The sequence below is a fragment of the Pseudocercospora fijiensis genome (assembly GCF_000340215.1).
Source record: "Pseudocercospora fijiensis CIRAD86 unplaced genomic scaffold MYCFIscaffold_7, whole genome shotgun sequence".
Lineage (NCBI taxonomy): Eukaryota > Fungi > Ascomycota > Dothideomycetes > Mycosphaerellales > Mycosphaerellaceae > Pseudocercospora > Pseudocercospora fijiensis.
The window spans coordinates 20,050-38,397 of NW_006921538.1; the positions used below are offsets into that span (position 1 = coordinate 20,050).

The following is an 18,348-nucleotide window of genomic DNA, read 5'->3' on the forward strand; positions in this document are numbered from 1 at the left end:
CGTTGTATATTATTACTAAACTCGTTTTCGGAGTGTAGTTTATAATGTTTAATAGTAGAGAGTACTTCGGTTTTAAAGCGTAAAGTATACGTAGTAATAAAACGACTATAACTATCTAGAAAAGATATAAAGTAACGAAAGCCGTCTATAGAGATAGGTTCTATAGGGCCGCAGTCTCGCAGAGATCTATAGTTACTTTATCTAGATAGCTATTAGCCGGTTTACTTATTTCTCGACTTATAGTCTTAGAGAATTTCGCTTTAAGATATACCTCGCAAGTAAGATTCTTATTACTAGTAAGATCTTCTTTTATAATCGAGGTTCCGGTAGTATTTTCTATTATTTTAGATATAGTAGGATATCCTATATGTCCTAAGCGTATATGTAACTCTCGATAAGGATCCCGATAGACGTAAGCTTCGGGATTTATATCGGTAGTTGTCGCTATAGCGGCTAGTTCTCCGGCTTCTATCGGTATCGTATAAATTAACCGGTATAGGTTCCCGATACGTCGTCCGATAGTAAGGGATCTTACTCGCTTATTATTAACCTCTAATAGGTAGGCTTAACCGTCTTAAAGATGTACTTAGACTCCGGCGGCGTCTAATTTTGCTACGGATACGAGGTTTACTTCGAAATCTAGTATATAAAGGCAATCCTTTAAGATATACGGTTCTTTCGTATCCGTAAGGGTTAATTGTACGTCTCCGTATCCGGGTAATATTATAGTTTCCTTACTACCCTATTTAACGGGTGTATTCCGGGTAGTATAGGTCTTAAAATAAGCCCTTTCGTTTATAATATACGAGGTACAAGCCGAATCTAATAGAAACTGGACGGTTCGATTCGTGTTTTTTACCGATATATCGCGAATATAAGACGTTAGGTTCGTATTCGAGTCCTTAGGTTGTTCGTTAGTAGCCTCGTTACTAGCGTAGAGTACTACTTCTTCGTTTAGGTCTCGGTCGGTATCGAGTATATCTATATCGGGATAGCTTTAATTCCTACTAGATAACTCGATATTATACGCGTCCTTAGTCGTATTTAGGTCCCTCGTATAGTAAGCTTCTTATTCGGTAGCTCCTAAGTCCTTATTCTTAAGGTAGCTTAGTTTTTTCTCTAGGTATTTAATCTAACACTTATTTTCTAAGTGTCCTATACCCGTACGACCTTTTCCGATATAGTAGGTGCATTTTAAATGCGGATTCCTTAATTTGCTAACTCGATTATTACTAATAGGGGCTGCCGGAGTAGTCCGAAAACCGCTATTAGTATAAAGGACCCTAGTAGTTTTATAGGTTTCTAACCGTCGAGATTGGTCTAAGAGGCCGTTTACTATATCGTCTAGGTATAGTATATCTTAGCTATCGTCTCTAGATCGATTCGTAATCGTAGTAATAAAGGTAGAGTAGTTTTCGTCGACTCCGTTTAGTAGTAGCGAAATCGATAGCTTTTCGGGTATAGCTATTCCTCTAGCTTCTAGGGCACTTATAAGCCTAGCATATTCGTTTACGTAGGTCTCTATAGTACTAGCAATAGCTAGGTTATAATTAAATAGCTTGCAGAATAGTTAGTATTCGGCGGCGAATCCCTTCGGAGAGTACCGTTTTTCTAAGATATTCTAAGCTTTAGCCGGCGTCGTAGCGGTTTTTACTTATAATAGAGGCCCGTCTTTAAGGGTTAACCTTAGTATAGAAAGTGCCGATCTTAGGGTTAACTCGTTATTACTAGGATTCTCTTCTAGGGCCCCTTCGTATCCTTTATAAGTTAAGATATTCTTAACTTTTTCGGACTAGATCTCGTAGTTACTACTACCGACTAGCTTATCGGATTCCGGTATAAGTCGGTCGGTTATTTTGACAGATATAGGTTGTCTTTTTCTAATAATTATAGTTTAATCACTAGTTTAATCTATAGCTGTTTATCCTAAACCGTATATTCTTACTTAAGAAGCTATCTTAAGTAGAGTAAGTATAAGGAGTAGGTTAATTCTTTAGATTAAGACTAGTAGCGTAGGTCTTTCTTATAGATTAATAGATTAATCTATCGGTTTTTACTACCTTCGGTAGCTTGAGTTTCCCTTCGAGGGTCTTTTAAAACTACAATAGTTTTAATAGTAACCGTTGTAATTACGAAAGAGTCGTTTGTTTCGATTTTTAATAGTAGTCGGGTATCCGTATTTAGAGTATTTAATTAGTATTGTTCTTGTCCGCCGTTATTGTCTTCGTATAGTAGTATACTCGGGGATTAGTTATATAAGTCGTTTATATATCGATAGTCGTCTAGATTAAAAGTATCCGTTATTAATATATAGTAAGATCGGTAGGGTATTTCGAATAGTAGTCGATAGCGAGTAAGGCTTAGTATCTTAGGTTAAGAGCTAGCCGGGCTTATAACCTATTGAATTGTATAGTAGTAGTATAGGCTGAACTGTATTATGTTCGTTGTGTTCTATCTAAACTAGTAACTATCCTAGGTATATATATATTTAGTCCTTCCTATTATCGAGTATCCTTACTATTGTCGGCTACTCCGATAATAGTATCGGTATATCCGATAGTTCTAGAGGCGCCGTATTACGCCTCGTAATCTTATTTCTTTATATATAAAGGCTGTATATATATAAAGAAGGATATAAGGACAAAGCAGCCCGAAATTATTATTTACTCGCTTTAAGGCTAACAAAGCTTATTTCTAAGATAATGCGACAAACCTAAGGACTAGGCCCGAATCGACCGTACTACCGCTAAGTACCGAAAGTACCTCTTAGCTACTAACGCTACCCCTATAGGCTAACCTTCGAAAAAAGAGTAAGCGCCGTACTAACTATTAGCCTTATATAGCGTAAAACTATCGACATTGTACTAGCTATTATACGCACCTGTCTTATATAGGATATATATAGAGACAACTATAAGACTAAGGTTATACTAGATCTAGGAAATTTAGTTAGTGCCCTTATTAGCTATCGCCTAGCTAAGCAATTAGACCTCCGACAATTGCCTAGAACTAATATACTAACCCTTGCTTAGTTTAATAACGCTCGGCACTTAACCTATAGGGCCTACTATATTCCTATAGTTCTAAAGGACGACCTCGGAAATAAACGCCTACTAGACTTTACTGCCTACGTAGTAGATATAGACAATCTATATAGGGGAGCTACTATTGTTATTAGCAACCCTGTTCTTAAGCACTATACTATAGTTATAGACTTAGGCAGTTAATAATAGCGATTTAGAATCGCTAGGAGAGAGGATATTAAATATATCGATATTAGCGAGTGTCCTAATAATTTTAGAGTCCTGTTTATTAGTAACCTAACCCCCGCCTTAGCTAATCTAACTACCGACCTGCTCGGTAGTAATAACGATAAACCTATGCCCCCTAATAGTATAGACCCTAAATAGCTTAAGCGTATACTAGAACCTATTCGAGAGACCTATATTAATATGTTTAAATACTACTTAGTATCGATATTACCTATATTTAAAGAGACGGATTATAAGATTAATATTATAGAGGGCAAGGAGGTTCCCTTTAGTCCCCTCTACAACCTTAGTAAACGAGAGCTTGCTATATTGCGTAAGTATCTAGAGGAAAACCTAGCTAATAGCCGGATACGGTATAGTAATAGCCCTACTAGCGCCCCTATCCTATTCGTACTAAAGAAGGATAGTAGCCTACGCCTATATATCGACTATCGTAGGCTTAATACTATTACTATTAAAGACCGCTATCTACTCCCTCTTATTAATAAAACCCTCGATCGCCTTTCTAAGGCCTACTTCTATACTATACTAGATATTAAGGATGCGTACTATCGTATTTACATTCGTAACGGCGACGAATAGAAGACGGCCTTCCGCACTCGCTATAGCTATTTCGAGTACTTAGTTATACTATTCGGCTTAGCTAATACTCCTATAATATTCTAGTCCTATATTAATCGGGCCCTTTCGGGCCTATTAGACTATCTCTATATAGTTTACCTAGATAACATCCTAGTTTATATATATTTACTAAATATTATAGAACACTAGGCCGTAGTACGTAAGGTCCTCGACCGCCTACGAGCCTATAAACTATATTGCAAACCTTCTTAATATACCTTTGCTACTAAAGAGGTATTATTCCTTAGCTTCCTTATTTCAACCGAGGGTATTAAGGCTAATCCTAACTAGATTAAAACAATTACTAAATAGCCTATTCCTACGTCTATTAAGGAGCTTTAATTATTCCTAGGTTTTGCTAACTTCTACCGTCGGTTTATTAAGGGTTATTCGAGGCATATAATGCTACTAACTAAACTTACTAAAACTAAGGCCAACCCGTCTAGAGAGTTTAAATAGACTAACAAAACACAAGCCGCTTTTAACAGTCTAAAGTAACGCTTTACTAAAGTCCCCTTATTATACTATTTTGTACTAAGTAAGCAGATCCGTATTAAGACTAACGCTTTATAGTTCGCTATATCGGCTATTATATTATAGCAATTAGATAATAACTATTACTAGCACCCGATTACCTTCTTTTTACGAAAAATAATCGATATAGAGCGTCGCTACGAGACCTACGAGCAAGAGCTCTTAGTAATCGTTAAAGCCTCTAAGTACTAGCGCTACTATCTTAACAGTATATAGCATACTATTTAGGTCTATACAGACTATAACAACCTGCGTAGCATTACTAAGGTTATAAGGGTTATAGGTCGATAGGCTAGATAGGCTATCTACCTCGCCGGGTTCGATTTTAATATATTATATCGGCTAGGTATAAGCAACCCTACTAATAGCCTATCGAGGCGACCTAATTACAATAGCGAGACCTAGTATATTAATTCTTTGTTTCTAACCCTATAGTATAAGATTGCTATAGCCCGTATTATTAATAAGCAAGCGTAGGATAAGCGGACTTCCGGACCCCGCGGCGGTAATAAATACTATAGCGGAGTTGTCGTTCTTCTAGTATATATTAGAAAGGACGTAGATCGCTCGAGCTATAATAACTCGATTAAAGACATTGCTATCTTTAGTAATAGCCTATATAGCGATAGCACTATAGAAGAGATTATAGTTAATCCGGCTGCTAGCACTATTAGATATATATAATACGTACCTCGTTCGATAGCGAGGGTACTATTAAATAACCTTGCAAATAGGGATAGTTAATCGTTTATAGATAAGCTATTACGTACTTAGTAGAGGGACGCCTTTGCTATCGAGCGTATTAATAAGCTTATAAGTAGGCGGGCGACTCGATCTAGTAAGAGTAACAATAATTAGTCGATCGACGACAAAGGTTACTTAAAGTTTAAGGGCAGATATTATATCCCCGCTAAACAATCGATTAGATAAGAGCTTTTAAAAAGGCACTATAATAGTAAGCTCGCTAGTTACTATAGTATAGAGAGGTCGTACGAGCTACTATCGCGTATATACTACTAGCTAAATAGTAAGCGGTATATAAAAGAATATATATAGACCTATATAGTATGCTAGCGTATTAAAGTACTAAAGTACCTACTATTTGGCGAGTTGTCTTTACTTCCTATTCCTAGGAAGCTATTCGTAGAACTTATAATAGATTTTATTATAGGCCTTCCTCCTACTAAGCGTAGGGGCAGTAAGGATGTATATAATACTATCCTTGTTATAGTAGATCGATTTACTAAAGGCGCTCGATACATCCCGGCGTAGAAAGACTAGACTACTATTAATATAGCAGAAGCGCTATAGAGTAATATCTTCTATACCTATTAGAGAACCCCTAAGGGAATAGTATCTAATCGTAGATCGATACTAATATCTTACTATTAGAGCGAAATATACCTATAGCTAAGACTAAATTATCGGCTATTAACAGCCTTCTATCTATAGACTAACGGTTAAACAAAGAGGCAGAATGCTACCCTATAGTAGTACCTACGCAGTTATATTAACGAGAACCCTAATTACTAGGTTAACCTTCTATAACTAGCTAAATTTATATATAATAATAGTATCTACTTATCTACTAAGGTATTACTATATATAGCTATAATAGACTAGAACGCTACTATGCTATAAGACCCCCTACCGCTCGAGGCCGAGCGTAAGGAAAGAGAAGCGCGTTAAGTACTAACACCTAAGACACTAGTAGCTATTAAGAGGGTTTAAAAGATACGGGAAATTTACGCTAAGTTAGCTAACAAACTAGTAAAGGCCTAGGTATATTAGAAGGCCTACTATAACAAACACTATATACTAATAACTTTTAAGCAAGGCGATATAGTTATACTAAGCACTAAGAACCTCCGTATCCGTAAACACCTATTACCTAATAGTAAAACAAGACCTAAGCTCGCACCGAGATACATTAGCCTATTCCGCATTCGAGAAGTTAAGGGCTCTTCCGTATAGGCCTATTAGTTATAGCTTCTACCCTATTATACTATCTATAATACCTTCTATATATCCCTCCTTAAACTATACTACTAGCGCGAAGGCGATAAAGCGCCTACTAAGTTAGAAGAAGTCTTAGCTAATAGTAAAGAACTATAGTCTATAGAGCGTATACTAAAGCATCGGACTAGACAAGGCAAGAAGGAGTACCTCCTAAGATAGTAAGGCTATTTACCTAAACAGGACTCGTAGGAGGCTAAAGACTCTTTTAAGAATATAACTAAGTTGTTAGACGAGTATTAGACTAGTATAAAGGACAAGAAGAAGGCTAAGAGGCTATAATGTTACTATTAGGGCCTAGGATTAATACTACCCCCGAGGTACTATTAGCTAACTAATTAGAGGCAAGCAATTATTAGTAACAAAGGACAATAAGACTATACTACTATAGTAGATATATACCGAGCGTTAACAAACGCGCTATAACTATTAACTAATCGCCTACTCTTTTAAAAAATCTACCTCTTTACTAGCGTACCCTATAAGACCCTCCTCTTAGCGCCTCTTTTATTTCTACGTCCTATCGGAGCTCTAAGACCTAGGCGGTCGGTAGAGGCGGCGCGCGCGCGTAGGCGAATAGTATTAGTAATAATAATAGTAACGATAGCGTTACGCTTATACTAAGGGGCGACATAGCTAGCGTAGCTATATTAGTAATAGTATTATAGAGTGTATTATTAGTCGAAGAAGGAAATCGAAAGCAAAGTAAAGTTAGCGCTAAGACGACTAGCGCCGCTATTGTTAATATTACTTGCTATTATTACTACGCCTATAGATATAACCTTACCTATACTACGAGCCTAAGGTACTTTAATTAAAACTTTAATTAAAACTTTAAGCCGCCTAAAAGATTAAGCGACTAATAGACTAACTAAGGGTAAAAAACTATAGAGCTAAGTTAGCCGAGGTCGATCTTACGGATAATAGGTTACTCCTTAATCTTTCCGACCCTTTAAGCGAGGCAAACCTTAACTATTATACTTATAATAGCCTTTACCTATAGAAACTAGAAGAACTAAGTTTTTTAAAAAGATATAATTAGTTAACACTTAAAGGCTACTAAACCTAACTAATTAGGGCTAGTAAAACTACGATAGTAAATAATAGCCCTTATAATAATAAGAGCAATCCTCGGAACGAATAAACCCTCGGAAGCGGACATTTCTAGGTCTTTTAGAGTAGACACAAAGAACTCGGAACGATATTACTTAGAGCAGAGGCAGGGCTATAATACCTCGTACGTCTACCTATTATAGTAGGGAAGACGTGCCTATATTATAATTAGTCGAGGGCCCTTAATTCTTATAGCTTTATATCCCTTTACTTTATTATATATAAGGATAGCGCAGTTAGAGTTAGACATTATATTAGAAGGTAAGGTTTAATATAGTTATATAATCGGTAGTTATACGTTTAATTTAGCGCGGACTAAGCGGCTTATTAGACCTACTAAGTTAGTAGCAATAGAGGTTAAGACTAGAACAAAGACCGGCTATAGGGGCGCGGCCTTTAGAAGGGAAGCGTATATTAGGACAAAAGAGGTTATACGTAATTGGTATATAACCGGGCTCGAGTAAAGCTAGGGTCTCGATACCTTAGGCAGGGCTTAGCGCTTAGTAGTAGGCTAACTAGCCTACCTTCCTCCTTCTCCTTCTAGTTCTCTATCGAATACTACTCGTACCTACTACTACCCTATCTACCTGCTAGTATAACCCTTCTTATATATTTAGCCTAACGCTTACTTATAATAAGTAACTCCGAACTATTATTAAGTATTACTAGTATCTACTAACTATAGCTTCCGATAGTAACTTAAATATAGATAGTAGGGACGACGGTAAAGGAACAAGTAACTACGGAAAGGTTTATATTATTAGGGATAGAGTAAAGTTCCTTAGGTCGAGGAGGTCCTACTCGACCGATTTATTAGCTAGTAAATCGGATAGCCTTAATAGAAACTAAAACTAAAATAAGATCCGAGGTATTATTACTATCCCCTCTACCTATCTCTTTAACCCTCTTTTCGTTAGTATTATCGATAGTCTCCTAGTTCTTAAAGGTTACCGATTCGTCTTCTACTAACTCTCGAGTACCTAAAAATTTAGGGAGGAACTATAGGGAAGAGATATCGATATAGTCTTCTCGCCCCTATTTCCTTCGAAGGATAGCGAGGTCCTTTATAAAGGTAGTATCGTTAGGGATTCGGCTCTAGAATAGGTTAGTAGGCAAACAGTATACTAGTAGCTCTCCTATAGATACGTTAGACTTAAGGTCTAAGAACTATAAAGCCTAGAAGAGCGCGTTTGCCTTTATATCTAAGCAGTTAGTAGGGCTAGCACTATACTTCTTTATATACCTATTAAAGCGAAAGCTCTTTAGATCGGATAACTTTCGCTTATAGGCCGGTAGGTTAGCTAGACCTAGGGTACTACTAATATCGGTAGTATTATCTTCTATATTAATCTCTAGAGTCTCTAGGACGACTAGACTCTCTATAGGTATAGTACTAGCTCGGGTAGCGCGATCTCTAGCTATCTAGAGAGTCTTAGTTTTAGCAGTCGACTCTCGCTATTACTTAGCCTTATCGGCCGCCTTATTCTTTAGTACCCTAGTAGGGGCTGCCGTACTAGGGCGAGTAGGATTCTACGGGCCCTTACTCTTAGCTTAGGACTAGGTTTAGGACCTCGTAGTAGCGTAGGTACCTACGCTACTCTTAGTAACTACGTAAACGTTAGCGACTACGTCCTAGTCCTAAGAAACAAAGTTAACTTTAACGGCCTTAGTAGTACTATTATTACTTCGCTCCTTAACCTATTTAGCCCTAACCTTCTAAGTTTCTCGTTTAGTAATAGTAGCGAGGGTACTGTTTCTAGTCTCCTTAAACTCGATTTTACCGCTATACTTCTTCTCTAGAAGGTTCTTTAGTTAAGGTAGCTTTAGGGCTCTCCGATCCTATTCGAAATTAATCTTATCGCCGGTATCTATATAGTAGAACCGACTATTTACTTATATAATAAGCTTCCTATTAAGAAGCTCTTTCTAGATAGGATAGAACGATTAGATATACTTAAAACCGCTATATATCTAGCACTTGCCGTCTAAGTTAGAATAGATCTTCCGTATAGCGTAGATATTAACTAAAGGGGCTTTAGGGTAGTTAGGATTAGAAACCTAGTAGACTAGTAGCACCTCCCCTAGTATACTAGTATTAATAACCTCCCTAACTCGCTATAATGCTTTCGTATTAAGGTTAAGCTTAGCTAGGGATTTAGCTAAGTTAGTTACGTCCTAAGAGTATTTAGTAATAGTAGGCGTTACGGTCTTAGGACCGCTTTACGATTTAGGAAGGAACTTAGGTCCCCTATTTTCTATAGTTTCTTTCTTAACCTATACTAGGTTATTCCTATCTTTGCCGTAGATAAACTTTCTCGTATCGGCGGAGCTATCGATATCGGCCTTAATATATACTAAGACCTCTTTATACTTCCTAAAGCTCTTATAATCGGCTTCGCTAAGCTTATAGCGATAGAAGATACGCTAAGCCGTAGGCTATAGTAACCCTTAGAGGAGTAGCCTCGTTCTCTAAGAATTTTCGAGGTCCTTCTAGTCGATACCGTCCGCTAACTTAATAAATTCGCGAATATACTCCTTTAGGTCGTTATCCTTAGTACGCCTTACTAAGTAGAGAGCCTCGAGCTACGCGCGACTACCTTTAATATAACGGCTATCGCGCTTACGATACTTCTTTAGAAACGCCTACTTAAAGGTCTCCTAGTCGGTATTAGACTTATCGTCCTTTTCTAGATAGCTAACTAGAGTTCTAAGGGTTCGGTAAAGCTTAGTAGTAGTAGTCCTCGTAAGGGACCGGATCTTATACTAGTCGGATTCTTTATTAAGCTCGTACTTAACTAAGCTATCCTTAAAACGCTCTATATATACTATAGCGTTCTATCCTTCGAATAGAGGGTTCCTACCGCTTCCTAGCTTAGGCGGGCGACGCCTATTTTAACGGAGAAGCTTAGTTTGCTTCTCTATTATCTTTATAAGGATATTATAGAGTGCCTCTAGCGTAGAGGGTATAGGAGGCTCTCTAATTAGTTAGGCGGCGCTTATATTAACTAGTCGCTACCTAATTTCCTCGTTAATAGGGTTAGGGGCGTTTTCGGATTTAGAAGATTCCGCTAATTCCTAATACTCGTTCTCGCTAGAGCTTATTCGATTATTATTATAAATTAGTTAAAGTAAAATACTATATAAAGGTATTTTTAGTATATTTAATTTGTTTCGATATTACTACGCGAGAAAATAGTATACTAGGCTATTTCTCTTCTTATATTATCCCTAGGATAGTATTAGGATTTAGTCTCTTAGGGGTCGCCTAAATACCTCTAGAAGCTTAATTTTATAAACTTAGTAAACTTAGACGAAAGCTACTCGGAGGAAGGGACTATAATCTCTATTTATACCTAGATCCTAGAAACTAGCTCCTTTACTAACTCTCGTTATCTCTTTTAGCTAGGTAGGGGGGCGGCGACCTTCTTTTCCTAGTAGAAGGCTAAGTACTATCTAAGCGAGGCTACGAATCCGGGAATAAACTATCCGATTAATAGGGGGACTCCCTAGCTATTCGTCCTATAATCTAGATTTTAGAATTTGCTATCTACCGATAGTCTTAGCGGGGCTAAGTAAGGTCGATAGGTAATTAATCTATCTCCTCCTTAGGCGGGCTTATCTCGAGCAAGCGGTACTAAATAGGTCTTCGACCTAGAGCCGAGTCCTTAGAAGCTAGCTATAGTCGTAGACTAGGCCCTAAGCTATAATAGTCCTAAGGGTTTACAGCTTTTCGGGGTTAAAGAGATGCCCTCGTTAAGAGGTTTCTTCGCTTATCGTAATAGCCCCTCGAGATACTTCTATATCGTCTATATCGTAGGCTCTTATCGTACCCTCGCTCCGGTTATAGCTATTCGTATCCTAGGACTATCTTCGATATACCTATACCTATTAGATATAAAGAGATAGCCCTACCTTCGGCTCTAATAAAGGACAGAAACTAATACTACTACTACTACCGGTAGTAATAGTATAGGCAACCGAGGGTAATATAACCTATAATAATATAGGCAGCTATGTTTAGTATAATAGGATAATAAGACAATCGCTTAGGCTAATAACTAGAGCCCTATAATATAGGCATTATAGAAATGTAATATAAATAATATGCTATATAAGGTTAATAATCTATCTATAGTATAGAAGGAGGCCTCTTATAAAGGCTTAAATCCTAGCCTATATATATAGGGCCGGTTACTAGCTAATATTAGGCTATTAATAGTACTAACTAATAGACTACAAAGTAAAGTAGAGCCGTAATAAGGTATATAAGAAGGCAACTCTTCCTCTAATAATCTCTTCCTTTTTAGTAATATAAAAACAACTCTATATAATACCTAGCAGCCGCTTCCCCTCTACTAACTATAACTAAGCTAATTAAGCATACCTTTATCGATTAGTACTAGCAAAAGTATCTAATACGATAGCGACGACTAATTAGGATAAAGGATTTAACCTTACTTCCTATTACGTTATTATCGCCTATATTATTACTTCGAGCGTCACTTCTGCTAACTAATAACAAGTCTGTAGCGATTGTATTAGTACTAGTAATAATAGTATAGTAGTCTTAGCTAAGGGTAGCGTCCTTAGTTTAAGTTACCTATCCTAATTTATTAAATCTATTTAACTAATATATATCTTACTTAATCCTTCGTCTAATTAAATAGACGCTATCTATACGATTAATCTAATAACCGATAGTAATAACATAAAGGGCTTAGTTTAATTAAACTAACTTTACTAAATAGTACGAGTTCTTAAATAAGGCTTAAAAGTATCGGTCTATACTTTAACTATATAGGAAGAAAATAGTTCCTAGTAATAGGGACTATATATAAAGGTATATACGTAGTCTAGATTATATAACGATATCCTTTAGGGTAATCGGGGTATAAAATAAGACTCTCTTATATATAGTATAGATTTAAATTAATTTTTTGCTAGTTTAATAAAGTGCTATATAAGAAGTTAAAAAGATTAATTTTCTTTTGTTTATATATAAAGAAGTATTAACTACCTTGCCTAAAATAGAAGGTATACCCTTTTTATATAAGCTAAGGGGGTATATAACGCGTTAGCTTAGTTATATAATAGGTACGTAATTTCTTAGCTTAAAGAATTTTTATACTATATTTTAGACTATAGAATAGGAAGAATATAGGCAATTAACGAAGCCAATTCAACCGCCGGCAATGCAGTATTACGTAAGTAGTCCACTACGCTATGCGTAATAACTTCCACGTCGACGAAGACGAAAAGAAGCTAGCCGATACCTAAGCCACTAACACTACAGAAGCTGGGGCTCTCGCATCAATACCAGCAAACATGACAACAGTTTGAGGATGATTCTCACTTGCCTTAAGCCCGTCGTCGATGGCACCACGCCCACTACGTACTCAAACCAGAACATCATTTGGAACGATGGCCAACTCTGCTTCCGTGCATTAGCGACTTCGTCCAGCATATGGATATCGGGCATTTTGCGGAACGCGAAAGACAATTTCCAACCGGGAACCAATTTTCAGACCATAGGGGATTGATGCCAGCGATGCGATGCTGGAATAGCAGCTTATGCTGGAATGGCAGCTTCAGCTGGAGAAAAGCAGAGCCTCTTCGTGAAGCGATAGCCCACAAACGATGTACTCCCTAGCCCCTTGAAGCAGGATGGCGATAATAGTTGTCATGTTCCCTCGGGCATTGGCATAGGTATGAGGATCTCTCTGGCATTGAAGACGACCCACTCACACAGGGAGGATACTGTGATTTCATCTCAACACGAGTCACCACAGAAAGAGGTGGAATGCATGCAAGAGGCACATACACGTGCATGGACAACGTCAAGACTCTCAGCCTTGATGAATGGTATATAACTCCTTGCTGCTGCCATTTTCACATCTTGATGCGGGCTTTCTTGCAGAGAGCGCGCCATGCTCAAAGCAGAGCTGAGGGTGGAGGAGCACAATAAGCACGCCATATCCCAGTTCCAAAGCACCAGGAAACGGAACACGATGGGTAGCGACGATGTACTGCGGATGGCCATTCTCAATCGGATGTTATGCACCGGCCTGCGATATCGAGCTTTCCAGTGCTGGAGTCGTGGCGGAACACATAGAGAGGCTTTTCTGGTCCGGATCGGGATTTTGGATGCGTCCGACTCACGCGCTTGATGAGATGTAGCCATGGCTGGTATGCTTGCTCCTGATGCGGCTTCGGAGGCCCAGACACTGATATCTATGGATGGCAAGAGGGTGCTTACACATCATCTTGTTCCTGGACTTTTCCACTGAAGCTGTCAATCAGACCCTTCCTCTGAACGGTCGTGGTTGCAGGGCAAGTTCACGCCGCTGAATGCATTTCGCCGGTGATCATTTCGGCCTGCTAGCTTCCTTCCCACTGGCACGCCGCATTTCACCAGTGGCCTTCAGCGCTCAAGAGATTCATCTCAGCATCGACTTGATCATCAACACAATCCTACATCAACAAACATGATCATGGCTGACAACAGGATCATCTCATTGGTGGCATCCATAGCAGGCATCATCTATAGCACGCTCGTGGACAGCCGCAATCATGCTGCCGCCGAATCGCCAGTAGCATCACTGGAGCCTAAATCTCGAATTGTGGGCTCGGTCGGCAAGTACAAATTCTGCAACCACTTCTATCTGCGGCCTTCGCTTCAACCGCAACCTATCTTCTGCTCGGTATGTGTTGTTCAAACCCGCGCCAGCTAATCATGGCTGACAGGGCCTTCCTTCGTTCCTTGTTAGACCACGGCGAGAAGTTTGCCATTTCACCTCCGCCCGCGACATGCTAATGTCGTCTCCGCCACCCTCCACGCCTCCTCTCCATTCTCCGCCTACGTCAAGACTATGCGTCGCGACAACAACGTGCCTGTCGAGGAAGAGACGATTCTTCCAATGAGACCGGTCGAACGAGGCCGATGACTTCTATGGAGCTCTTCTTGGGATATGGAGGCCAGGCCGTGTGATGAATGAATTCATGCGGGAACATAGTGTTCATCACGCCATCATGCATTGTAGCTTCAGGGCCAGCACGCTACTTTACATCGGTTGAATACGCCTGTGGACTTCCAGATCACACTGGCACGAAGCATCGGACAAAAAGCAGTCACTCCCACAATCATCTCATTTCACGCCCAGATTACCGGCTCGCGGACTTGGCCCATCCTGCGATGGCCATTCTGATGCCCGGGAAAAAAAATTACCTCTCGCTTTTGAGCTCCAGCTCGCCGCCTGTTGAGAATTGAAAAATCATCTCGGGACTCGGAGATCAGCTATATCGAACCAGTCAGCAGACCAAGATACACCAGCAGGAGCACCAGCTACTTCGCATGAGTTAACAGACCGACATGCCCCAGCAGGAGCACATGAAATCAAGAAGGAATCTGATAAAAAGGAGACTACGAGGATGCGGAAGAAGAGGCGGAAATTGGGGATAGATATGGATCGAACGCTAGTGAGCCCTGCAGCTGAGGTGGGATGAGGACGAAGAGTAGATCGGGAAGCCTGTTGGGTTTCGTATGAGCTCGACTCCAAAATCCGACCCATGTTCTGACTGTAAGGCTGGAGCACGAATATGCGGCATTCAGCGCTGATCGGCATGGATACGGCGTCCTCATTGACGAATGCAAGGAGCATGTTACTGAATGTCTTTGGCTGTAGGTTGTTTCATGCTATCTGGCTGACATGTCAATGTGCACCAAGAAGCAGGATTGGTGAGCGAGCATGTTGGGATATTATAGCGTCTGTTCGTCTAGAACCGGGAATGCTTTCAAAGGACGGCGACCCAACTTGCTACCGAACCGGCACAGTCCGAGTCGACAGGCGGTGTCTTGGCCGGGATTACCAGGAATTATCGACACGCGCGGAACTGTTCTGGTTTTGGCATATCTTAGGGACAGTCGGCGAAGTCAAGCAAGACTTGCACTCTGTGCCAGCCAGTCTGCCCGCCTCGAGCGTAAATTCATGAAGCCTTTCTCTCACTTGCTATCCAGATCTGGATTGCCGCCTTGAACCTAGACCTTGATTGCTGGTTGCGATTGGCGATTTTCTAGTTGCATTTGGGGATCAACAATTGCGGCACGATTCAGCAAGTTCATTGATATAGCTCGGCGCTTGGTTGTTCACCTATGATTCCTATCCCCATGTTAATGATAGTTGGGCGGCAGCAGCGTTACTCGTGGAAGAGAATGCAGCTCTGCCTCCCACGTGGCAACTTCATGAAAGTGCACAGCGGAGCAGCTGGACTTGTGTTCTCTCTGTATGCGGCCTGTCTACGGCCGTGAAGCTACTCAGGAATTCCACAAGACACTCCGAGGTGCGCCGACCTGCTGGCTCATTCTAAGACGCTACTTCTGCGTAACGGCAGGTTGGGTAACGGCAACAGTCGCTACTGAAAGGCGCAGGCTTGCGAGTTGCAATTGTTAATGCTCGTCGGTCGTCGATCATGATTCGACCGTAGAGGCAGCGACGACAATTCTCGCTTCTGACTTCTGCATAACAAGCTCTTCAAGCCTAGGAAGCAAGGAATCGATCCGATTGAGCGGCAGACCACGGACCGAGCCTAGTCTCTCCGGGAGGACGAGCATCAGGCACAGTAGCGCTATGATAGGCTCTGCAGGTATAGTGCTAGTGGAGTGCTGGTGCACAGCTGCTGGCACCTCCACCCATCTCTTCTTCTTCTTCCTCTTCCTCTTCCTTATCATCATTATGCTCACATCAATTCGCATTTCTGCTCTTTACTACACTCACTATGCGAACCACACCGCATCTGAGCTTCGCGCTCTCCAGATGTCGACGGCAGCCCGCATTATCGGCCGCGCTCGTGCCTTGGCGCGCTAGATGAGCGCATCTGGAAACACGAACCTGAACTCCATCCACATCGTTAGCTCTTCTGCTCTCGGGCAGTGGAGAGACGCAGCCATCGCCACATCAGACCAGCCATGGCCGACGGTCGAGACGACGACCTTTCCGACAACATCGTCGTCAAGCATGTTCGCCGCAGAACCCCGCCACAACCAGCGCGTCGCAAACAGAACCACCAAACCAGCAATGGCATTGCTGAACGCCTAGCTCAACTACCGAGCTACTCGCCGTCGCATGGAAGAGCCAGTCAAGGCGGTTCTCAAGATGCGCGCAAACAGCGCAGGCACGGCTTGAGGCGGCGCAACCTGCAGACAGCAGAAGATCATGGGCCTGCACATGTGCTTAGAGCATCTGGCGGTGAAGAGGAGGGTGACAATATTCATGTCCACCAGGCTACGGTAGCTGATCAGGATCCCATTCCAACTGCGCCGGATAGCGGAAGCGGGCACAACAAGCAAGAGAAGATGAATTGTGACGGCAGCCAGGACACACAACCAGGTGCTGAGCAGGATGAGCCTGAGTGCGCTTACTGTCTCGAGCCGCTTTCCTCGGCTGAATGCCTCATCTTGCGTGCGTGCAATCATCAGCTGCATCGGGCGTGCTTCGATCTTTTCCCAGGAAACACCGCGACATGCTGTGTATGGTACGCATTATTCATACTGCCGCGCCCAAAGTTGTGTTTCTGGACTGACCAAAAATTTCGTGTTCAGCAACCAGACGAGTGATGAAATCATCATCATCGATTAATATGAGTGCGTGGGAAATTGGCTCGTCCTGCGTCGGAGGGCGAGTAGGGCAACAAGTCTCCCCTTTGCCTCGAGAATGTCAGCGACAGTCGCAACGCTCTCGGAAATTTTTGGCTTCGCCGACCGAAGAGACTCGCACCAAGCAATTGAGGCTCTGCCTACCTACTGCCGCATTGCGTGTAGCTCTATCTTCCGAGCTCCTTCTCACCAGTATGCCAGAAATACGGACGCCAAGCTCTTGTTGATACGAAAAGCGGACGCACCATTCCGAAGAGACTATGTAGACTTGGGTCGGCGTGAAATACATTGCAAAGTCAGCTCACGATTCTCACATGATGCGACAAACTTTTATCCCTTAATCATTCTAATGCCAACATTGCATTCATTCAATCCGAAGAGTCTTCATTGTCGCCTAATGTCTGCACGATAGGAGACATCCAAAGTCTCTTTGCCTTCTAGCTACGACCTTTCCCGAAAGATTATACTAATCTTAATACCTTCTTGCTCTATAGAATGTTTCCGCGGAAGCAAGACCTAGTAATAGGATTTAAGCTACAAACTCTCCTAAGTTATAGAGATAGAACGTAGGCGGAAATTAATACTACGATATAAAGTTACTTAATAAAGAGGATTCTATACTAGAGATATCGGAATATTTTCTCGAGTAATATTAATCTACTTACCTCGAGGTATTATCTTAGCCGATTCGGAGTAGTAGGACTAAATTATTAATTACGTAAAACGCCGCTATCTCTATCTTAGAATAAGCGTAGTCTTTAAAATCTAGGCTCGGCCTTAAAGAACTTAAAGCTATACTTGCTCTACGAAGACTTACTAGAGAATCTCGCTATATCCTATAAATATAAATAAAGGCGATTCTATTTATTTATCTTTAGTGCCTCCTAGCCTAAGGTTATAAAGAGATTAGATATAGGTAAAGCGTAGTCCTAGTCGCCCTATCTTCTATATTAGCGAACCTAAAGCTTAAAGCCTTATTAGGCTAATTACGTACGCTAGGTCTATAAATTAGGCTAGACGCTTTAACGCTAGTAGTTTTCTTAAGTATAGCTATAAAAACTAGTTCTAAAGCTAGTAGTTTTCTAAAGTATACTCGTAAAAACAAGTTCTAAATATCTTACTAGAGACTAAGGAGATATAGTA

At 40.7% G+C, this 18,348-nt stretch overlaps 2 protein-coding genes across 2 annotated transcripts; one reads left to right on the forward strand and one right to left on the reverse strand.

The window, feature by feature from the left end:
* Window positions 1–4,344: 4,344 nt before the first annotated feature.
* Window positions 4,345–15,675, reverse strand: MYCFIDRAFT_176848 (uncharacterized protein; the record flags this gene model as incomplete). The annotated part of the gene is made up of 27 exons (XM_007930779.1): window positions 4,345–4,353; window positions 12,839–12,951; window positions 12,977–13,165; window positions 13,189–13,274; window positions 13,298–13,313; window positions 13,341–13,498; window positions 13,526–13,582; window positions 13,618–13,787; window positions 13,815–13,865; window positions 13,897–13,942; window positions 13,969–14,027; window positions 14,057–14,067; window positions 14,107–14,129; window positions 14,157–14,283; window positions 14,329–14,423; window positions 14,464–14,612; window positions 14,645–14,687; window positions 14,711–14,831; window positions 14,862–14,898; window positions 14,922–14,976; window positions 15,029–15,190; window positions 15,220–15,253; window positions 15,277–15,366; window positions 15,399–15,446; window positions 15,476–15,526; window positions 15,560–15,572; window positions 15,598–15,675. The coding sequence occupies 27 exons, from the start codon at window positions 15,673–15,675 to the stop codon at window positions 4,345–4,347; spliced, it is 2,091 nt and encodes a 696-aa protein (XP_007928970.1).
* Window positions 15,676–15,705: 30 nt separating this feature from the next.
* Window positions 15,706–17,617, forward strand: MYCFIDRAFT_176849 (uncharacterized protein; the record flags this gene model as incomplete). The annotated part of the gene is made up of 9 exons (XM_007930780.1): window positions 15,706–15,784; window positions 15,810–15,989; window positions 16,038–16,368; window positions 16,423–16,482; window positions 16,512–17,162; window positions 17,195–17,219; window positions 17,271–17,364; window positions 17,399–17,477; window positions 17,506–17,617. The coding sequence occupies 9 exons, from the start codon at window positions 15,706–15,708 to the stop codon at window positions 17,615–17,617; spliced, it is 1,611 nt and encodes a 536-aa protein (XP_007928971.1).
* Between the last annotated feature and the right edge of the window lie 731 nt (window positions 17,618–18,348).